The 24,066-nt window shown below is 46.3% G+C and overlaps 1 protein-coding gene across 14 annotated transcripts in view; it reads left to right on the forward strand.

The window, feature by feature from the left end:
* The window catches only part of grip2b (glutamate receptor interacting protein 2b), a 128,102-nt gene that overhangs the window by 85,608 nt on the left and 18,428 nt on the right, over positions 1-24,066 (forward strand). For 10 of the 14 annotated variants that reach the window (XM_053868719.1, XM_053868722.1, XM_053868711.1 and 7 more), the window contains one exon: positions 23,692-23,769. In XM_053868719.1, the coding sequence (XP_053724694.1) occupies positions 23,692-23,769 (78 nt within the window). Of the gene's footprint in view, positions 1-342; positions 490-12,565; positions 13,962-23,691; positions 23,770-24,066 lie in introns of those variants that run through there. The other 4 variants (XM_053868723.1, XM_053868724.1, XM_053868718.1 and 1 more) reach the window with 2 other exon arrangements.

Genomic DNA, 24,066 nt, shown 5'->3' on the forward strand with positions numbered 1-24,066 from the left:
GCTGCTTTTGCCGAACGCTTTCATCTTTATTCTGGCTTCACACTCTTCACCACTGAGAGAAACTGGGGCATCAAACCTCCCGAAAGGCTCATAGCTACATTTTTTTTTTTGCATAATCAGGAATGAATTTAAGCAGCAGAGGAGAAAACTGCAATTAAATTAGCGAAGAAAGAAAAAGGAGGAGGAGAAGAATTATCAGACGTCTCTGCAGGAGCAGAACCAGAACCTGAGGAGGTGGACCGAGTTTAGAACCGTTGTAAAGACACTGTTGGATTTGGGGAAACCAAGCTGGAGAGAGAGAGAGAGAGAGAGGAGGGGGTGAGAGAGGGGGGAGAGAGGGAGTCCCACTGAGAGAATGATAGAGAGGAGAGAGAGAGAGCCAAGTCCTCCTGCGTCTCCTCCTGCACGAGGAGCGGTTCTGGTTCGGGAAGCAGACGAGCAAAATGCTTTTTCTTCAGACCATCTTGAAGAGGAGGCTGCTGCTGAAAGGTAAAGTCTCCTCTCTGTCCTGTCCTCGGCTCGACCAGTGGGTTGCCGGTTCGACTTCAGTTGTTGATTCAGTTCTGGTCTTCAAAGTTTGGTGGTCCGAGTGAACATGATCCAGTCTGTGACTTGCTTTAGGAAGTAGCTCTGTAAATGACTGGGTGAATTTCTCGGGCGTGGATTTCGTTATTATACATCATTGAAAAGATATATACAAATATATTCATGTGTCTTTCATCATTAATGTGGAGCAGTAATTATCATTTGTTATCTTACACTGTTGAATCAATTCTTGATTTAGTTTAATTTATAATGGGATTTTCCCCGCTGTTTTTAATGCCTGTATTTTTGTGTAATTTAAAAAGTATTTTCTGTAAATATATGAAATAGTTTTTTTTTCTGTTAATGTATTTCATGCAGCATAATATTCATAACTAGTATCTATTATTTTATTATAATCTTACTTGGAGGATTATGTTGCTATTATGATGGTATTAAATTCTGTAACCTTTTTAAGGGGTTTTTATTTGTTTATAATTTGTTCATTTTAGTCTATTTTGGATTTTTCATTTTTACATTTTACGTTACATAAGTTTTATTATTATTATTATTATTCTCTCTGTGATTGCATAAAATACAAAATAATTACTTTGATAAATTTAATGCCTTCATTCTAAAAATGTTTTATTATATCTTTTCTTCAGCTTTTCATTTTTATTTCCTATTTATTCTATTTTATTATCTATTTATTACGACTTAATAAACCTACCAACCTAGCGTTTTGGCTGCTCTGGAAGGGTTTCTGTCTCTCTTCCTCTGGACCCTTGAGCAAGGCAGCAGCTGTGGCTGCTGGCGCCAGGATCGATGAATCTAAATGATTCTGCTGAAATATTAAAACGGTGAAGCGTTGGCGTCTGCTCGCCGTCTCTGCTGCTGTTTGTCACAGAAATGTGTCGCTCTCTTCTCTGGCTGCTCATTTATTCATGAATTTGGGGATTTTGGCGCTTTGAAGTCAACTCTGCAGTGAGGAGGCGGGCTGGCACGCCCCCTGCAGGCCACTGCTGTAACAGCGTTGAGCTGCTTTTTCTGCACGTCCGGATTTCTCTTTCAAATTCAGATGCGATTTAGTGCTGGAGCTCTGATGGAGTTTCGTGGGCTGACGCTGCTACATCTTCTACTACTCCTGCTCTGAGAGTACTGCTACTTCCAGATCTACTACTGCTACTATTTATACAACTGCTGCTGGTACTATTACTACTACTACTACCACTACCACATCTACTGTTTCTGGTACTACTTCAGCTACTACTGGTACTTCATCTACTACGACCACTATTACTTCTGCTCAAATGCTACAACTTGAAGTTCAACCAATACTACTATAGAGGTTGCTGTTTGTGCTACTGTTTCTACTAACACTTCTACTGGCTCCACCTACTTCAATAATTACGACAGTACTTGGACTGATACTCCTACTCCGAAATGTGCAGAGCAAGTGTATATTTCTTCTTCTACTACGGATGTTTCAGCGATTCATAAGTAGTACTCTAGTGCACCTGCTAGTATCCTTGACCTCACCGTGTTTGTTTAATCCATCGGTTCCAGCTTTGCGATCTAGTCGCGCATGTTCTTCATTCCTCATGGAGTAGCTCAGGCATCCGTCAGAGACTTGGAGTAGAGACAGTGTAATCATGTCTCAGACGCAGGTGATGGCCTCCTACAGTAGACCCTTCAGACATGATCACGGTCAGCTGTTCCACTCGGACCTGGGAAGGTCTGGGAAGAGATGGTTCCTGATGGCACTGTCGACTGGAGGCCTTCATCCTCATGTGGACATGGTTACTCACATATATTTCTTCATGTCTGAACCACCACCGTCCCATATCAAGCCGTTTCTTTCTGAACGGCGCAGTTTAGCGAATGAGCAAACTGACCTGGTTTGACTCGGCAGCATGTCGGCCACCTTGATGATATTTAAAGAGCGTGAAGATGAGAAGAAGAGAGTCTGGTCTTCTCTTGTTCTTCCTGCCCGCCCCCTCCGACGCTCCACTCACTGATGCAGATGTACCTTCTTTGATTTTGTCACCGGAGATTAATTAGCACTTTTGGAGGAGTCCTAGATTTTACCCCCGGCACAGAGAGATGGGGGAGGAGGGAGAGAAAGAGGAGGAGGAGGTGGAGAATCGCTGGAGGAAAAGGTGCTGAAACACCAGGGAAGACGTTTGGGGGGGGGCGACAAAGAGAGATGAAGAACGTCAGGAGGCCACTTGAGGCTGAAGGTTTTGGAGATCCAGAGACGCTCCAGGAACACTGGGGGTCTGGTTGTGACTACGCGACTTGGTCTTGACCAGAAAGTACTCGAAATACATGAGTGTCACAAGAAGTATCACTCATGAAGATGTTGAGGTTGGAACTACCAGGCAGAAGGTGGAGAGGAAGGCAAAAGAGGAGATTGATGGAGGTGGGGAATGAGGACATGAGGTTTGTAGGTTTGAGAGAAGAGGCAGCAGAGGACAGGGAGAGATGGAGGAAGATGATCCGCTGTGGCCACCGCTGAAGGGAGAAGCTGAAAGGAAAAGAAGACTGACGGAGATGTTTCCATGTTAGTCATCTCTACAGAGTGACCCATGTCAGTCCCAGAACCTCCTTCCACACGAACACCTCACGAGTCCAAGCATCTCTTGGAGCATCTGAGGTTCGACTGAGTCTCTCCTGGATGACTCTAAGACAGAGCAACTCATCATCAGTTGAAGCAGCAGTACTATGAGCCAGAAGCGAGTGTCCTGAACGTAGCTGCCATTAAGCTGATTTCAGACGGCGCTAACCAGCAGTTCTGGCCTTTAAATGACTTGACATTTTCCCGCTCCATCAAGTTTAGCGTCGTATCTCCCGGCCCCAGGAATGTGCCAGTCTACTGGCAGCACCACCGAGGTGTCAGGAGTGAGTATTGATGGCTCCTGCTGCATTTCACAATAAGAGCACAGGATTATATTTCACATTTAACAGACTCTGCTGATGTGAGTTGGAACTTAGTGTGGCGTATGTGTGTAGGATGTTGTACTCACTGGCCTCTCACTGGACACAGTCATTATTCAATTCAATCATATTCAACCTCGACAGATTTTCTCCTCCAAATGTTGCAACTTTAGAATTGTTGTCGTTTCTGTGTGTTTTGTTGTAAAGAAGCAGGTGCTGGGATGTGAACGCAATCTAGTGCTCTGCCATGGTGAAAGTTTTGGTACGTGACCTGTGGGAAATAACTGTTTAGATTGGTCGGATGTGTTCTCATCCTGAGCGAAAAAATATGAGCGGCAATTTCGCTCAGCAAAATAATATTACTGATGTGCAAGCTTGCATTGAAAAAGAGCGGTTTAAAAAAAACAAAAAAACAAGAAGATAAGGCTAAAGGCTAAGGATAAATATTTGCACAAAATATACGCATCTGATGTGACAGAGACTTGAACAAAAGACTAAAATTTTTAATATTTTTTACAAAAAATTATTTATATATCTTTTTTAGTTCGTACACTTTGTTTCAGATGTGAACCCTGACGTTTCCTGATTTTTCATTCTGCAAGGCGAACTCACTTTACCCTCCGGTTAGTGCTGTGTTTAAAAAATCGATTTTCCGATTCTGAATCGATTCGTACATCAATTCCATAAAATCGATTCGTTGGTCCAAAGATCGGATTAATTAATTTACGTTTTAACACATATTCTCCGGGTGAAGTGCGCATGCGCATGCGCGCACCTGGGACACCAAAGTCAAAACAACATGCCTCCTCACAGTGGCAACACCAGCAACGTTCAGACGCGACCAAACCAAAAATGCACTCGACAAAAGCATAGCAATTAGCATGTTATGCCTAATGGAGGTAATGGAAGTGTTGCAGTATTGCGGAAATATGACCCACCTCACGAGTCATGTGACGCGACATCACCGAGAGCTCCTGTCCAAGCCATCCACAACAAATGAAACTCGAGCGAACTTTACCACTACCGGGTAATTCTGCACGCTCTGTCAAAATAACTGAAGCGATTGCGGGCTTCATTTGCAAAGATATGTGCTCGTATTCCGTCGTTGAAAACGAGGGCTTCAGCAATGACCGTCAGGTTGCTGTGAAGTCAGTAACCAGCACTCTGTTTACATTTTCACTGGCTGAGAATATTATTTGTAATTTTTTCATTTTGATAATAACATAAAAACGCATTAGTATTAAACAGCATCATCTTTTGGGTGAATTTTTAATGTCATATTTCTAATAATGCACCAGTCCCATGAGCAGTCGCATCTGGCCTTCTGTGTCTGGATCTTTATTATCATTTACTATGAATCCTTCATTCATTTCTTGTTGAATGTCAGTATGATACTAGTATTAATATGTTGTGTAACTTGTCATGTGATTATGGCAACAGCTCAGAAAATGGTTTAAATACTAACCTGAATCGAGATTGGATCGGATCGAATCGAATCGAATTGAATCGTGATAATCGATTCTAAGTCATGAGAATCGGAATCGAATCGATTCTTGAAATTAGAATCGATACCCAGCCTTACCTCCGGTTGGTTCCCACAGGTGGTGTTGGGGACTTTCTGGTGCCGTCTCACAGTATCAGCTGCCCGCCTCTGACTCTGTGTGGTGATTTAGCCAGTCTGTTTCCATCCAGCCGCTCAGCCGTCCACACTCACAGTACACAAGTCCTTGTCTCTCACCTCGCTTCAACTTCACAGAGTCGCTTCTCTCTGAATGTGGCATCAACTTCTGAGCGGGAAAACTCCTTTTCAGTGTTGAACTCACAAGTGTGTCTCTCCACGGTTTGCCGGCGGAAATCCTGCCTGAAGAACAAATTATATTTTATTAATTAGCTTCTGAATAAGATGTGAGGCACAAAGGCACAAAGTGTTCCAGCCAGCCGGAGAGCGCCGTCTTTCTCTTGTGGTCTTCCATCACCTCTTCAGCCGACAACAGAGACTGCTTGGCGGAACATTATGACCACCTGTCCTGCATCCTCTCACTCTCCTCCTTGCCTGCTCTTCATGCATTTGCTCCTGCCGTCTTCAAACTCACTCAAAAAACTTCCGTCTCAATCACCTTCTCTTTGACATGACGGAGGAGGTTTGAACTTTGTGGTGGTGGAAAAACACGTCTGTCCTCACCTCATGTTAAGGCTTGAGGTGGCAGACTATTGACAATGGTTACAGTTGGAGCTAGCGAGAGATGGAGTGAAGGAACTTGTTTACATGGGTGGCAAAGATGACAGAAGTTTTTAACTTGTTTGAGTATTCAATAACTTTCCTGTAGTCCGTGATGGATGTTGCCTTTACATTTGTTCAGCTCACCTGAGGTTCAATGAGTGCAGAATGGTGACATCTAGGTCCTTAAACATACATTTTTAAATATGTACTAGTCTGTGACACAATATTCCGAGCCTTCCTCATGGAGAACACTGATGTTTCAACCAAACTGCCAACAGTATAATGTGTCATTCCAATCTGTCAAATTTTTAAAAAACATTTTTATATATTTATTTATTTTGATAAATCGTAACTCAGACTTACAACAGAAAGAAATGTGAGAAACTCCATTAAGAGCAAGGAGCCATGAAGCGTAAGAAGTTTCAAGGTGGATCATCTGAAGCAAAGAAGCTCTGGATGTCTTCTGGTCTCTTCATACTCACTGAGGGAAATGTAATTTAATCAATCAATAATCTTTTATTCATTAGCTGTGACTGCAGTGAGCCTGAAGGAAGTGCTCGGCGTGGATGAGGGTTTCTCTTTATTCAAAGGTTTCATCTATAACGCATGATTAGTACAGTCATAACGCTGCATTTCTGAGCCTTCATAGGTGATGTATACAGGAAAGGTTTGGTTTTCTTCCTCCATTGAAGTACAGTACGTCAACAAGCAGCGCTGAAGACTGACCGTGCCTCAACTTAGGACAGAGACGAGCGCAGGCCAGCAATAGTCCAGCATGAATGTGTGTGTAACATTAGCTGGGAGGGCGTCTGGATCGCCCATTTCAGATTAGTAGTGCCTGTGCAAAGCCCTATTCATAGCATCATCACACTAGTTTCCATGAAAAGAATGTTTCTGCCTGATAATTTCACCAAATATGATCGAAATTTGACGTTTTTCAACACTTTTGCAGCCGTAGCTTTGTTTACCCGCATAATCTCGTGGTTATCCACATCTCACGAGTCGCCACACTCACTACATGGAAGCGCGCTGTCATTCAAGCGATGTCTGACACTGATGACAGGAGGAAAGGCAGATCCAAACTTTAAACAATTGTTTGCAAAACAAACTCATAGCTTTTTAATCGATGGAGTATTTTGGTTTGTCTTTGGGTACGAAGCTCGCTCCTCCTGCTCCCCATTGCTCTGTGGAGTGCTTGCTGAATGAGAGCAATATAGTTTAACAGGGATCAAAATTCAAGTGGTTCTATTTATTTGATCAGGAGGCAAACCTTCATATATATTTTGTTTGAATGAATGACTGTTTAAATGTGTGAAAGTTTAGAAAACCGCAGCTGAACACAACTATATGCTTATCTTGCAGAAATATATGAAAGAAGATGAACAAAACTGTAGACATTTAGCTTCTTGTAAGGGAAAGAATCATTGTAAAAACATGTTATTTTTTTTAATTAATCAGGGTCAGCTGAGTAAAACAGCTGCCCAGGAGACGTTTCTTATTTGACTCAGATGTTTGTTTTTATAAAAAGTTATTTTTGTTCAAATAGATGTTTACAGTTTGTTGCTTATGAAGTTGTAGTCAGTCGTTGACATGGCGTGTCTGGAGGGGAATGCGCTGGGGGCGGGGTTATGGGCTGGGGGCGTGGCTTTGGACGCCCTGTTTCAAAATCTTAGCTAAAAGCCCGATCACATGACATAGTCCGTTAAACTCCTGCTGCAATTCTAACCCTGCACTGCAGGCTGTGCCGGGAGGTTACGATGCCTCGGTGGCATCAGAAGCTTCTCTTCTCTTTGAGTGTCCCACAGATCCCAATGATGACCCCTTCATCACTTTCTTTGACTGTTCCTCACTGTGGCTGGTATATATATCAAACCAACCAATGGGAAACCAACAGTGTGTCTTTGGTATGAGGCTTTGTGTGGTTGAGACGTCGACGTCCACCAGAGGGCTCTCTACAGTATAGTGATGAATCAGATGTCTTGCTGTGGAGAAGAGGGTAGCTGAGGCTACAACACAACGGACCTGGTCAGAGAGTCTTGTCTGTCCATTGTGGCGTGCAGCAACCCAGAGGAAGAGCAGTGACAGAGCAGCCTTCCTCCTCTGCACCGCCGGCCTCATTATGTCAGCGAGGTTCTGAGAGCGAAGCAGACAGAGGGCTGTAATAGTCAGATAATAAAGAGGGAGTTTAAAACCCTTTCTGTCTTCAGAGAGTGCAGCGCTGACGTGCGCCAGTCCGCCGCCGGAGATGCTGTCCAGCAAGACTGTGACGGTGAGAGTGCAGGGTTGGACGGAGCCAAGCCTCCGTTTTTATAATGTTTGATTTACATGATTACATTTGGATTTTTTTTTTTTAACAATTTGAGTTTTCCCTGTTAAAATATAATACAAATTAAATACAATAAATAATATGGCCCGTTACATTGTCTTGATTCCGACGGAATATTTATGAATAAGCAGTGATGTAGAACTAGTTGTATTTTTGCTCTCACTACCTAATATTTTATAGTGGAATGTAATGTTGCCGTAAAATTCATCTCAATAAAGAAAAGTCAGTGAAGTTGAAGTCAGTGGGTCTGATGTGTCGGTGGTTGAACACTGTCCAGATGTTCGCCCCCCTGTGATGCCATGAGGCCACGGATTACCGGCACTTGTGTGACTAATTTTTGAAGAAGTGTGGAGAAGTGGAAAGTGCTGATGGAGAAACTTTCCAAAATAGATTCTTTGAGCCTGAAATTGATTCTCGCCGCGCCCCCGAAGCCTCACCGCCTCTCCGTCTCGGAGCGACGGGCCGAGCAGCGATTACATTAGCGGGTGGGTCTGTGGTGCCAGACCCGGCTGTGACGCTGAGCCCGGTGTCAGAACTGAACCTGGCGACTTGAGGAGAGTGGAGAGCGACGTGAGGACGAGACAGGACAGCCGACTGACACTGAGCTGGGGGAAGAGATTTGCAGGCCATTTGCATTTCAAACTGAGCCAACGGATATGGACTCTTTCATTCACCCCCGACTCCATCCTCCATGGGGACTGCGCTGTTGTTCCTGTATCAGTCAACACTATTCCTTAACAAGTTGGAGAGACTTGTACTGACTTCCTCTCTAAGCTTCTTGCTACCTTAACGCTGACATCACTTCCTGTCTCTGTATTTAAAAAAAAATATATATATATATATGTCGGTTGATGATCTTCACATTGATCATTTCCTCTCTGCTGGAAGGCGCCCTCTTGTGGAATCCAACGTCACCACAAGTATAAAGTATCATAATGAACACCAGCGCTAAACACATGCAGCTGAGTTACAACTCGCTGGTTAATTTGGGTCCATTCAGTCTGTGTGTTACGATGGAATGAAAATCGAGTCAGAATATTGTTTATCGTACAGCATCAGACATTGTTTGCAGTGTTGCTTTGACTCGTTGGCTGCAACGGATTATGGGAAATGAGTATTCAAAGGATTCGTTTTCCACTGCACGTGGAGGAAAGGAAGGCGTGGCCTTGATGAACGGAGCAGCCTTCACTGTTGTGGCCTCCTGGACTCTCTCTGAAGATTGACTAAACACGTTTCCGAAGATGAAAAAGCCTCTCCCGGCTCCCTGGGACTCAGTCAACTGTCTGTTGAATAAAACGAACTGCGGTTTTAGACAATTCAGGATTCGTTCTTCAGACTTTGAAGTCAAAACATCTGTACTTCCTCTGTCCTCAAAGAGTTTCTGTCTAATCATCTTCAGCGCTTTCATCTCACTCTCTTTTGCCGTCTCCCCCTCTTATATTATATCGCTCTCCTCTCCTCTGTGAGCAGTGCAGTCAAGTTGTGCTCCTGATCTGTGAGTCTCCGTCTGTCTGCTCGCACCCTGCACTGAGGAGAGCGACTCCAGTGATGGAGCGAAGACTCGCTGCCGGCCAGTTGCTGACACCGTAGACTGAAGACCCCTCCTGGTGGCCAGCAGTGGTTTCTAATCATTTTGGTCAAAATTGTTTTTTAAAGGACAAAACTGAATTCATGATTTCAAAAATGTCTGCCATAAATGGACTTGTTGGCCCCCAGGGGGCGTCTTTGTTCACCTTCTGTGCTCGGACAATAAATTGAAGATGGTGCGTGTGTGTGTCTGTGAGTGTATGGTGGTCCGCTGAATCACAGCAGGGTGTAAATTTTCTACTCCAAACTACCAAAATATTTTCCATCAAGTGTGGATTCATTTGCACTTGAATCCCACTGTGGGAGATGGAGAGAGGAGGAGGGGGAGGTGAAGCAGGAGAGATTGTTGGATGTAGGGAGTGAGTGGGTGAAGGGGGTGAGGGGAGCACATGAAGAGAGCAAACAGAAGCGAGATAAGAAAAGCTCTGACCATGTGAAGATCAAATGTGATGTAAAGTATCCCGTGTGTGTGTGTGTGTACAGATGAGCAGGCTGACATGACTCATTTTCCTGACTGCTTATTTCGCCTCCCTCCACCTCTGCCTCCCGGAGCCTCCAGGGAAGCTCTAGCAGGGATGCCCAAACACACACACACACACACACACACACTCACGCACAGCCAAAATAAGCCCTTTGCTGCATCATGTGGGAAACATAAAATACATCTGGATGCTTCAGGTTCAGGTGAAGTTTTGCTCTGAGGCACCTCCTAGTGTTGAATCTTGGTGACTACACTTCATCGCTGACTGCTGCTCTGTTATTCGTGCAATGTCAATCACACGGCCTCTTGTGGAAGATTTTTAAGTTCTTGTGAAGTAAACATCGAATGCATTATCGGTTCTGGTTCTGGACCAGTGTACGGTCAGGTCCAAGGTGGTTCAGATGATGTTTCAGAGACCTGGTCTGACCTTGTGACAGATTCTCCTCACCCATTCCAAAGACAAGAAATAGACATAATTTAAACTTAGGTTGGCATCACTGGAACACAGCAGACATCACACAATGTTGAGAGGAGACTAGAAAACACACTGTCTGGATGAGGTGAACTTGAAATAAGGGTTGAAGAAAGACATCAAGTCACAAGCAGAGAAAAGAAAGAGACGCACGGTTTAACATTGAGGACATTCGGTGATGGAGAAATGTGGCGTTGCCAGTAGGTTGTTCTTAGCACTAGAGAAGAAAGCTATGTGATGTGACGGCATTTGCATCTGACTCAGAGAAGTCGTGACGTTGATCTGTTGCTCGGCAGGAGTCGAGGTTTGTCTCCAGCATGTTGGTGTCAGACCTCTATCTTTTCTGAGGACAGTGTGAGCAGTCGCTGGCGGGAGTCATTACCACACAATCATCATCAACAACAACAAGCAGACAGGAAGTTGGTCTTGTAATTTCATGTCAGTTTGGATTTGGAGCTCTGATGCCCTCATCTCAGCAGAGTGCCATGTCTTTCTTCTTCTCGGATTCCAAATCCACAGATGTTATTTTCGGCGTGGCACATTTGTTCTCCCAGAGTTCACCCGCTTGTGTTCCCTGGAAACTAAATGTTCGAGTTAGGAATGATCTGATTTTACTTGTACACGTCGACTCTTGCTGCTTCAGGAAGGCTCTGATCCTTGTCGACACTGAGCTGTAGAAGCTCACCTGGATCTTCAGACTCCAGGTTTCAGGCTGAATATCGTTTTAGTCAGTCAGTCTGCAGCAGATTCTTTGGACTTCAGGGAGTGATGTGCTCCTTGAGAAGTTGATTCAACGTTCTTCCACTTATCAGGGAAGTTCAAGTGTGGCAGAGAGTCATTCTGTGAGGTAGACTTGGGCTCCCTTTTCTGAGCCCACGTCTGGAGACAAAGGTAGGGAGAACAGATGGTTTTGACGGGTGTAGGGAAGAGTGCTGGACCAGCGATGTTGGGGATGAAGAACCAATGAGGTTCTGATGCCGGACATGCCGCTTCTGATGTCAACCAGATGGTTTCTATGGTCACTAAATGAACATAAAATCATTTGTTTTCAGTTCATCTGTTGTCAACCTCATGGTGTATTTTCCCACAACACGAACCAGTCGAAAAGCAGTCAGTGAGTTGAGGTGATTGTTCATATTGACAGGGGTTCGAGTCCTTTCTAATGATTCATTTGAAGAGCTGTAAAATCATCCTGTGCTGATGAGGCTCTGGAATCCTCTCTTCTCATGAACGCAGATGTCTGGGGTTGAAGCTGTATCTCAGATCGAGAGGGAGCCTCTCCGGACAGCAGCTCTGGACCGGGCCGATGGAAACTGGGGTGTTTTTTAAAGGAGAGCTCCCCGCCGTGATGTTTTTAGATCAGCGTGTCACAGTTGATTGACGCAGCGCTGAGACTCCTCTGACGTATGAGCGACTGCAAAACTGTTTTGGTGAGTCAAACTGAGTCGGAGCATTGTTGGTGTGACTCACTGGCGCAGACTGCCGTGTCCCGGGGCCAAACTCGTCCGAGCCGCGTGAGTCCGAACCTCTGCTGGAGGCCGGGAGTGCAGCTTTTGGGATGAAAGTGGGTCAGTCAGCGCCGCAGCGACGACTCCACAGTGAAGTGACCGAGACGAAAATGAGCCAGTAAAGACCGACGTGATGAGCGTCTCCACCCCCCCGGTGTGTGTATGAATCTATAAGGCCTGTGTGTGTGCGGATTTCTGCCACAAATAGTCTGATGGTTTGTGACAGCGGAGGAGGGGAACGACCCGCAGCAGCTACCTCAGCGAGCGTCAGAGACTCGGAATATCAATGGAGTCATTTTAATCTCTGCTTCCTGGCTCACGTGCCGCCTTAATTCCACTTTTGTTCTCCGCGAGAGTGAGTTGTCTGTTGAAATCTGAGCTGGGATTTTCTGCTGCTTGTTTTTCATGTGTTTGACTGAAGCTGGAAGCAGTCGTGATGAGGATCAGCTCTGCTGAGACTGAGACTGCCACCATGACAGACTGGCCTGTCATGGTGGGAGACAAGATCCCAGTCAAGTGGAGCACCGTCTGTCACGAGGACACTGCCTGTGTGGTGAAGAGAGAGCTGAGCCAGAGGACAAAGCTCTCCAGTTTTCTCTGCTTGGACTCTCTTAGAGAGAGAAGCTCAGCCATCCAGGTGAACCTCCGCTCCTTTACAGTAAAGGTGGCTTCATCACAATAGAGGACCTCCCTGATCCGTGTCCATCTGACTGTTGAAGCTTGGTTCATAAAATGATTATTTCTCAGGCAGTTTCTCTGCAGTTGTTGTGAGCAACTGCCAGCCACAATATACTAACATAACAATCTTCACCTCAGAGGTCCTCACTGAAGAGCAGTGAGGTAAAATATGATCCTGAACGTGGAGGAGTCTGGAACGTCTCCATCCTCATACATCTAATCGCCTCACACTCCCGTTTCTCTTTGTCAATCTCACGCCTGCCCGAGGCTTTTGGACCCCCCCTCCGCCCCCCACCCACTCCCAGCCCTCACTATTGGATCAGAATAATCCTCCTCATCATGGGATTAGCTGGAGAGCAATCGTAGGAGTGATCAATGAGGAAGACTCAGCCTGAAGCCAACGATCCCAGAACCTGATTCGACTGCAGAGCAGCTCACTAGTTTCACAGCTTTAAAAATGTTTTCATTGAAGTGAACAATTACAAGAAAATCTGGACATCAGTCAACAAGGGACGAGTGCTGCCTCCAACACAGTCTCCGCACGGCAAATGTGGCTCACAATAGCATCTGATCCAGGTCGTCTCCTCATCGGTGTCAAGATAAAACTCAAATTGAAGCAAATAATCTGTTTTTTTTATGTAGCCATGAGTGCAATGGTGCTATCCAGCAAGAGTTTGTGTGTAACCCAGTTCCTTGAGCACATCTGTGGTTGTGTTGTTCACTGAGAGAAGCACTGAAAGATGTCGATGCTTACTGTGGATGCTGCGTTGCCGTGGGTTGGCTGTTGTAGATAAAGACAGAGTCAAGGTGCTTCTGCAGTCCAGTTTCAGACATTAAACATCTTGTTTCAGGAACTGTCCTGACATATTTTCGCCGCTGGTGTCATGAGAGCTGTTGAGTGAAGCCATCGTGAGCAATGTACTCACACATTAGAGACGTCCCTCCCACTCCCACCGACGTTTTGATTCACTCTCTGTTTGTCTCTCATCGCTTCATTTTCACTTTCTCCCTCGTCACCCCCCCCACTCCCTCTCTGGGGCGAGCCATCGTAACGTGAGAGCCATCATCTCTCATCATCGCCGCTCCTCTCTCTCATCGCTCGGCAGCCTCTGCTCTCTCTCTTCTTCTTCTCAGTCCTTCTCTCCTCTGGATGTGACTCTCACCCGGAGACTGGATGTCCGCCGTCATGTTCTGTGGTCTGAGGAGAGATGTCGGGGCGAATGGAGTGGGTGAGTGGAGACGCCTGGCGGGGTTCATGACAGCGTGAACCGCTCTTCACCTGAATCTGCTTCACCTCTCTGCTGTTAAGTTGTTGGTGGCGCTATTTCCATTGAAGGGGTGTGTTCTCCAGTGGAGCCGGTGTGTTGATCTCTGGGAAACTAATGTGTCCTGACATTGGGTCTGCAACTAGACTGCTTTCTCTATTGGTCTGGACTCGCGGTGAAAAAAAGACTGGTTTTGACTGGGATGTATTGTGATCTGCTGCAAAGCAAAATCTGAAATTTAGCTTCACGTTCCCATGCCTGAGTTCAACATCTGATCCTGGGTCTGCCCTGGGAATCCTTCAGGGTTGAGAGCCGCCAGAGAAAAGCTGACGTCACCATGAGATTCCTGAACTACCTCAAGAGACGAAGAAACGGGGGATTCGTCCTTCTCACTCCGTTTTCTCTGTGAACGACTTCATTATATTTGCAGGAGTGAAAGATCACGTGTGAAAACAGGTGAGGAATTTTCCAGAAATTTGGGGTTGTATGTCACCAGAAATGCAGCGTTGCTCGGTGCTGAGGAAGTGTCATCAACCCTTCTTTTGAGGATAGAGGTGACAGCTTGTCGGGCAGAAGTGTGTCAGTGGGCGGCGCTGGTGGAGTAGTGCGGTTAGAAATGTTTAATCTGGATTAACATGAGAGAAGAAGATGACGGGGATAGCGCAGGCAGTCACAAGCTGAGTCTAGTTTTTGGTTTCGGCATGGAGAATTGGAGATGACCATAGTGACCATGAGGTGGTCGGGTGAGTCGGGCGACTTCTGGTGACTCATTTGGTATATGAGAGCTTCGGCGAGCTAACCATGGAAAAGCCCCCAAAAGAGACAAACAAATCGCATCGCATCTGCAGGACAACCTCAAGGTGGACATGAGTTCCACTGGTCAGACATCTGGACTGAGATCCGGGTTAGTCTTTCGGCTTCCAGTCCATCACATTGTGTGTTCAGATCCGGACCTCTACTGCTCTCTGCTCAATGTTCCACCCGGTGGTGGACAAGAGCTCAATTCACAGGACACACAAAGGCAAACCACAGCAAAAAGCAAACAGGGATGTTTCAGAAATGGAACTTTAAATTGGAAGGTGAAGGAATTAGGTTTTGGCCTGCAGTGACCCCGAGAAGCTGGAGTAGTGGCTGACTGACTCGTTTGCCATTGTGTTCAGTTGGACAATTTTTTGGCTCCCTCTGGGATTCATGCCATTTCTGCCCGGAGCAGTCTGGGGAGACGTTCTGAGATCTTTGTTTGTTCGACCTGGTTCTCGTTCCTGTCACCATTTCCTGATGCGATCAAAGATCTGCTGTTCTCATGTTCCTGTGTTCCGCGCTACATTTTTAATAGACGGATCTGAAATGTGTGTCACGGAACAACAAATCATCTCCTGTCACGTGACAGTGCTCCAAAGTGTTCAAAGGTTTCTCTCCTTGAAGGTGTTGGGGAGGAAGGAAGGATGTTGAAGTTTTAATGGGACTTGTCTGACGGGATTGTTGCGGCTGTAACTTTGAAGTTATTGGGTGATGATTTTAGATGTATTTTGGTTTCTTACGAATATTAAAATAAATACTATTCAGTGGAATGTATGCAGTATACGTGAGTAACATTTAAAATCCTGAACTTAAATGTATTTATTTATTTATTTTCCACCTGTTGATTGCACTTTTATTTATTTTACATTTTTCCCCCTTTTTTATTTATTGTTATCATTTTTATTATTTATTTTTTTGCATTTGTGTCTCTTCCATGTCAGTGATCCACAAGCTAATGTGTCTCACCACTGTAGTCGCCATTTGCAGCAAGGAGTCCACCAGCTTTTCTTCCTCCTATTTGAGGTTGGTTAGGGTTAGGGTTAGGGTTAGGGTTAGGGTTTGGGTTAGGGTTAGGGTTAGGGAACCGGCGTTCCACAGAGAGACATCTTCTCTCCTGAGTGGGTCTGCCCCAGGGTCTCCTCCCAGTGGGACACCTCACTAGTCCAGGAGACATCTGGACAATAGCCATCAAACCCATTTCCTCGTGGAGGAGCAGAGGTTCTCGTCTCACACTCCTCTGGACGACTGATCTTCTCTCTCTAAGAGAGTCCTGACAGAAATAATTCTCAATCTTTGGTCACTACTAAGCCAGTGACCACAGCTGAAACACTTGAGTCACACTGACATACATGACTCATGCCCTTCTTGAGTGTGACCAGTAAGAATTCAGGAGAAGGTTATGAGTCGCACAAAGGATGCAAACATCACGTTCAGCATGTAAGCTAGTCCGGCTGCTGCGGTACTGACCAGTTTCTGAGTTATGGTCGTGAGCAAAATTCAGGTTGTCAGCCGTGTGCAGCACAGACGGCTGAAGATGGTGCGCGTGGAATTTAATGATGAATATCGGACATTGTTACACAGTTCAAACAAAGCACTCGTCATCCAAAGTGAATTTGATCCAGACTCACCCTGGAGCATCGTCAGCCAGATCCATCAGAGGCATTTACCATGTAAACGGCATTTTATCCGGGCGCTGATGAGGCGAGCGGGAGTCGTATCGTCCTCGCCGGCGCAGAACAGCGAGGCAATAAAGGAGTGGGGATGAGCTGGAGCTCCTAAACCTGACTTCCTTCAGTCTGTTGCTCTGGGGTTTTAAAAACACAGCGGAATATCAAATCTGTGTTTTCAAACAGTGCTTCTGAGCTCCTTTGATGTTCGCACAGTTTTGCTGTTGGAGTTTATGGCCGCACAAGAAACTCATGAAAAGCTAATGGGGGGAAATTCAGAGGAGAGTTCTGGCCTCCTGCCGACCACCGGAGCTGATCCACTCACACTCCGACTGAGAGTTTAATCGTCGAGAGTCCTCCGCTTCATCAGCGTCTCTGCAGTCGCTCCGCTCGACTTCATTTCCTCTCAGCAGGTCCAGACTGTGGTCCTGCAGGTCGGTTCTGCCGTTCGGCGCTCGAGGACTTACCGGAGTGACTGACTGAGCCGTGACAGTGAGGAACGCTGTTTCAAATAGTGGCACAGAGCACGAGTCCTCCTGAGGCCGTCACTGAAATGAGAACATGCTTCAGCTGAGTACGACTGCAGGGGACGTCAGTGTAGCGCTGCGAGAAAATGTGTCAGTGAGGATTGGGCGCCACCATGTTAGGAGCTCTTTTTCCCTGCTTCTGGTCATAATTTTTGTGGACAAAGTTTTGTGGTGCCGTCTGAGTAGAGATGGTCTTTGGTTCAGGTGCTTTCTGCAGATGCTGTGGTGCTGACCGAGACCTTGATCCATCACTGGGACAGGTCACAGTAGAGGATCATCTCCTGTCAAGACCATGGTTCTCAGTTGGTTGCCATCCCAGAACCATCACCCTGCTCCCTTCACCACTTGGTGGTGTGAGTCATGTTCTGAACTCTGAGCTTCACTACTGATTTCTGTCGTCGAGCAGACAGCAGTGAAGAGATCCACCAAAAACAAAAGTGGAATCTTCTGGCAACTGAACTTGTTTTGACTCCCCCATCAACGTTGTTAACCAGGCGTCGTGTCGAATCCTAAAATTGGCCAAAGACACCAAGCAGCAGCCTCAAAGGTTTTTTTCCTGATGTTTTCCTTCTCGGCCCAGAAAAAGCTGCCAGGCTGGTTCTCTCCTGTCGGCACTCGTTTCTTTTGTTTCCGTCTTTCTCGCTGTGGATTCACTTTCTTCTGTCTTTTCTTCGCTCGCCTTTGTCTCCAGACGACTCGTTGTCAGCGTTTCCAGAAGTATTTTTAGTGGCTTAAGATGTGATGCGTGGATTTCACACGTCACATTTTGTCTGGTCTCCATGTGAAGCTCTAAAACTTGTTCACATCATCAGTTCAGACGGACTTGCCTCATCTAGACCGCATCCTTCATGACCAACAGAGAAAGTGTCAACACCTTTTCTGTCAAGAACCAACCCAACAGCCAAGTCAAGATTTAGAGGTGAAGAAGACTTTGACTCGTCAAACCAGAGATGCTAAACTAGGCAACACTCCTACCAAGACCAACACTCCTGCCATTCAAGACGTCTTCTTGAGACTGAGAGTCTGACTTGACTTGAGACTTGAACGAGTCCAGACCACTACTTTGAACAGGGCTTTTACTTGTCTGGACTGCAAGCTGAGATAAAAACTTGATGATGAAAAACGGTGACTATTTCAGGCCAAGACATTCTGGTCACCATCATCAACATTGGTGAAGTCAAGACCAAGATTTTGACGAAGCTTTCTTCACAGAACTAATACTACCTTAATACTACTAGTTACAACCTTTTAAGTCCATTTAAGACAGACACCTTGAAGTCCAAGACTTTCTCCGTTTCAGATTTAGGTAAGACCTTAACTAGCCAAGACTGGCGGTTTAATGGCAAAAACTGAGACTTCAGACTGTCCTGAAAAATGTGTAGAGCAACACCTGGACTAACACTTTGAGTGGTTTGGACCAGACATTGTGGAATACAATTAAGTCAAGTGCTTTAGCTTGCTCACCTTACCCCCAAATGCTGAACTGATTTGGTTGCTGTGCAAACGCTGGTCATGTCATGTCCTATGAACCGAGTCGCCTTGGGTGCCAGAGTAATCTGGGACAAAATCTTTACTGGTGTCCACCTCACAGAATTTGTTTAGAGTTAAGCAGGACTTTTACTCGAAAGAGTGTCTGTAGTGTGAAAGCCCCTCAGACTTCGACATGTCAAGACCAACACGCCCACTTTAACTACCCCAGGATACAAAGGTTGAGACTCATCAGGACTCATTTATGACTTACTATTGCTTTTGAGGACATCTGGCGTGAGTTCAGCCGTCAGTGAACGTGTGTTCTGCTGACTTGCAGCAAGAGAACCAAAGATGCAGCTGGTTTCTCTGGTGGTTTGAGCTTGTTGGCATCTCTTCTTTCACAATCAGTAGCCTCTTCACTGCATCCTAAGTGGCATAACAAGAGGGAGATTTGGGGAAGGGAGAGGCAGACGCTCATTCAAGGTAAAGCGACGACGACACCCCCGTCCAGCTTCCCTCACTGTCTTGAACCGTGAGCCGCAACCACACAGGCTGCAATTAACCACAACAGAGAGTCCTAATTACTGCTTGTTCTTTCCAGCACCACTGCGAACGTGTGGGTGTGTGTGTGAGCGTCTGCTTTGTATCTGCGCTTCCTGTCTTGTGTCCGCGCGTTCTCCATGTCTGCACTGGACAATAGCTAATTACTGTATTTATCTTTGCCGCTTCGTAACGATGGCGGTGGCATGACCTGGCACTCAGCGACCCGCTCCACTTGTTTTTTCAGTCCAAACTAGACGGAGGTTTAAAGTTAGAGCCAAACAAAAAGGACAAAACTTTCAGCATGAACCGACCAAACCAAATGACTTGTACCTGAGACTTCAAAATGTTAGCCAGTCATTCAGACTTCCGTTGAAAACAGGACCACAAATCTGCTTGCAACACTTGGGCCAGTGGCCTCGGGCTTGAGCTTTGAACTAGACACGAACACAGATGGTCAGACAATGTCAATGATTTGTAGTCGTGCTTTTTTGTCATTCACAGATATAGCAATCGGTTTTGTTTGTCTCCGATGATAAACGACTCACTCTAAGGGTCTTCTATCACAGCAGCAGAGAAGGACCCTGCCCAAAGTCCAGTCCTCTTCGGGTCAACATGAAGTCTGAAACTATAAACATCCGACATAGGTGACGAAAAAGTGACGTGTTGCGTTGCCTCACCAAGTTGTTTTGTGTTTTAAACTAAATGCTCCTGAAGACACACACTGTGGCCCTGATGTCTCCCTCTGTGCTCCTTGAACGGATTCTCTGGACATCATGAAACCTGTTTAGACGCCTCCTTTGGTCGTCTGATATGTTTTTATTGCATTTCTGGGTCAGATGAAAGACTCCAGCCGCAGATAAAAGATATTCATGAGCACTAAGATTCCTGCTATAAATATGCAACACTGGTTTGTTTTCCTCCGCAGACTTGTGTGTGCTGTTTTACGGCCTCTTGTGATGTCCAGTGAAGAACCACCTCTTCTCTCCTCAGACCTACGTGTGACACAGTCCTTATGAGAACTCATGAACTGACCATGAGTCTCCACGGCGCAGAAAAGACCTGGTGTTACTTCCTTCTCCCAAAATCTCATCAAGGACAGCTGATGTTCTCTCTTGGTGGTCTCATTTTTTTTGCCATGTTGACAGACAAAGATGTCCTCATATCTTCATCCTCGCCCAAGGCAGGCCTGTTGAAAGTCAACCGCCAATGAACCATAGGCGATATAAGTGGTTACATGGGGCAGGATAGGCATTGGCTGCTTCTACATATGACACCAGTGTTGGAACGACTTTGCTTTGTAGCGATTGTTCTGGCCATGAGCGACCACATGGTGGCGTTGGAGGGAGCCGGTCATAATAGTGCAGATCTGTTTAAACATCAGGACATGCTGTTCCTGCTGTTACTCCTGTTGTGCTCAGCCGATCCTGATTCTGATCAGCGCTCTGCTCTCGCTCACTCCCAACTTTGTGACGAGCATGTGACACGCTGTTGTTTTGCGCGTTTGAAACCGGCGCAGGATTATCGGAGCGACGGCGTGCGAGCCGCCACAGTCACGTCTCCTCCCGCCTCCACACCGGGATCACGTCTGATTATACTGTCATGTTCGGCTGCGTGTGGGTGTTTGGATGAAGCTGGAGGGAATGAAAGCCACCTCACACGCACTGACACGCACGCACAAAGAGACATTTGCATTTCTTCACTCTCCATCATCTAATTCATGCAGAGCCCCACATGTTGTGTGTCACAGCTGGCTCAGTCAGTGCAGCAGGTTGTGAGTCTCTCTTGACTGTAGCGGGTGCTTGGCTCAGATCCGGGGCTCCATGTGCCTCTGGGGGATCAATTTCCAAAGAACAGGGCCCATCACTGGTGTCCTCAGATCTTCCTCCAGGGCCCTAGTCCTGCTTTGGTGCGCATGTCCAAGTCTGAGCAACTGTACAGCTGAGGTGAGAACTGCAGCTGGTAGCTTGGAGGAGAGTGCAACCCAGCAGGTCCTTTTTATCCCAAGACTGCAGGTGTGTTTGGAAGAGTCGTCGCCAGAAAACAAATCTGCTTGGTCCAAAATGTTCTCACACTGCTGGTTGCTTTAGGCCACGCTGAGATCTTCACACAAGTCTCAGGGACGCTGCTATTCCAGGAGTTCCACGTGACTCCAGTTGAGTTCCGTGAATTGAGAACCTCTTCCTGTGAAGTCAGCTGAGATTCTCTGATTCACCTCCGACTTCGATCTAGGAGTCACTTTGGTCACACATTCAAAAAGCTATATACACTATATATATATATATATATATATATATATATATATACCATATTTCGCCTCACCTGTTGAACTCATAATGAGTAAGAGTTAGTGGTGAAGCAGCTCTGTGACTCATGGGTTCATGAAAGAATCAAATTTTAAATAGAAACCCTATTTTTATCTTTAAGTTTTAGTATTACCAGGTTTCGCTCCACACTGGTTCTCATCCTGATCTCTGTTCAGTCAAGCCAGCAAAAACATCTGAGGTGAAGACAGAAGCTTCCCGTCGGCGTCGCCTCCATCTCAGGAGTCAAACCTGTCCCGATGCCTCATCTATAGCTGTTCGTGGAGCTGACAGCGCCAGCAGTCATTATTCTCATCGTGCTCGACGGCTCGCGGCAAGACGTTTATTATCCCTCTGAGGTAGACAAGTCTGAGCTCCTGTTGAGCTTTACAAAGCGTCTGGTGAACAGGAGAGGCGAGAGAAGCCCCGACACCAGAGACTTGAGTTGTGGAGGATTCAAATCGCTGGAGGGGAAAGTTGTGACGGAAGCTGTTTGTTCTGAAGTCAGACAGAGACGGAGATGTTCCCTGAAGCACGCTCGGTGGAGCTGCTGTTTGTCCTGCTTGTAGAGAAGCCGCTTCTTCGCCTGCAAACCCAGCATCACCGCAAAACAATTAAACCTGGAAAATAAAATAATCAGCACCTCTTCATATTAATGTGAGGATGGCAGGGCGCCTGTGGGCTTCATCACAACGTTCCAGAGAAACCAAAGCAAATGAATTATCCACTGCAGTTCACCTCTGCTGCCAAACTCAGGACTGCAGCTGTGATGATGATCGGTGGAGGAAGTAGTGGCCCGGAAACCGGTGCGGCAGAAGGACAACATGCTCGACACTTGCCTTCCAAGAGATTACAAGGAGATGAAGGGGGTGCCAGTCTCACCCGTACCCAATCTTACCGAAGGTTCTCAGTCTGGATGGTGTGGAACAGTTCAGCTGGTTCTGCTGGATGTTTGAGTTGAGACCACAGTTTTAATGGCACCAACATTTTGAATTCTCACTCCTGGAGGCTTCAAAGTCGAGGTGTATCGACATGTTGTTTGCAGTTTGGTCAAGGAAGACCTCAGCCAAGGCACTCAAGCCATCCGCCCCGTCACACTCCAGTGTTCCTTCAGTGTCCTCCTCCACTTTAGGAAGGAGAACTGTGGCCTGCATCTTGAGGAGTGACCCTCACTCATACTGGAAGCTATGAGGTTGGAATAAGTCTGCGAACTGCTTGAACGTTCCTTATCTCAGTTGATCCATTTCAGAGGCAGCAGATGTAAAGTAGGACACTTCCTTCGACTTTTGGGAGCCACAACTCAGACTCTGTGGCAGCTGCTGGTGCTTTGTTCAGCATTATTTGTTATTAATGAAGGACCAGGGTTTTGCAAGGACAGTTGTTGAAGCACTGGGTTTTAAAGCAGCAGCTAGAGAATGTAGGTATCACTTATCCCTCGTCGTACCGGTGAAGAGCCGACAGAGAGAAACTGGAAGCATGTTTGTGATTAATAATTTAAATTGCGTTGAATAGGAGGTCACTTTTTTGGGGTATTGTTGCATCAATAGCTAATGGCCCCCTGTTCACCCTGGGCACCATGTGCGCTGGAAGACACAACTCTAGAGCTGACAAAACTTAGCACTTCTGTTAAGGTGGGATTAAAGAGAGTCAAAGGTTGCAGACTCTTGTGATCACTACTGGTGCCTTCATATGCCGAGTTCTCCCCGGGCCTAGAGGTCTGGCGCCACTGTCAGATTTGGACTGCTAGTCCGTTTGCAGTCAGTCACTCAAAGAGTTGGACTGGTCATCGACTAAATAGGGATGTGTTTGGTGCAGTGTTCTCACGATCAGGTGTCCAAGATGTCTCCAAAAATCATCAAGTTGATCGCAGCAGTAACACTAGATTTGTTGCTCATCTCTTGTCACAATTTGGAGAGGCACCTGAGTCACCACGTTGTCAACACGGGTTTGGAGTTGATTCTGGCTCAGACATCAGTGGGCTCGGCTAGACTGACATCTTCAAAAGGGGCGTGGTCACTGCGCTTGTTGGACGGACATATTTCATGCAGCCAGTGGGCGAGACATTGTTTACACAGCTAAAGTTCAGCCGTATCTAATTTTGAATTTCTAGTGTGGATCAGACAATAACTAGAAGGTCCTTCAGGGTCAACCCTTTTCCACATCAAAACGGCATCATACCATTGGATCATGAATTTGACGGTCTGGTCAAGTCCGTGTGTACAGTGGGGTAACAGTCCAAGCTCATCGATCTTTGAGATTAAAAGACTCTAGGATGGATCGAGTGGGTCGGGGTAGGACCGTAACCCTAACTATCCTCGTAAGAATCCAGAAGGCATGTGATCCCCAGATTGTTTAGTGATGGCGCCTCTCTGTGTGTGTCCTCCAGATGACGGGCCGTACGGGAAGACGAAGGACATCAGCGGGCCAGAACACACTCTGTCCTCCAGGAGACACAGCATACCAGGTATTTATCTTCCTTATCTGCCCCGTCAGAGCCGCCTCTCCATTGTCTCCGGGATGGCGCCGTGAGCTGGTCCGGGCGCTGTAGTGCGACAACCATCAGAGGCGAGCGCTTGCAGCAGAAATTTTGGTGACAACAGCGATTTACTTAATTAGTTCTGGGGTCATTTGCATAAACAGCCTCCCTCTCTGTCGCCAGGCAATTTTCCCCCAGTTTGTTATCAGATTGGTGCGTCCTGCGTCGGTGAATAGTAGCTTCCTGAGAAGGTTTCATTCTGCTTTGACCCATTCTCCTCCTCCT

Source organism: Synchiropus splendidus, chromosome 6 (assembly GCF_027744825.2).
Source record: "Synchiropus splendidus isolate RoL2022-P1 chromosome 6, RoL_Sspl_1.0, whole genome shotgun sequence".
Lineage (NCBI taxonomy): Eukaryota > Metazoa > Chordata > Actinopteri > Syngnathiformes > Callionymidae > Synchiropus > Synchiropus splendidus.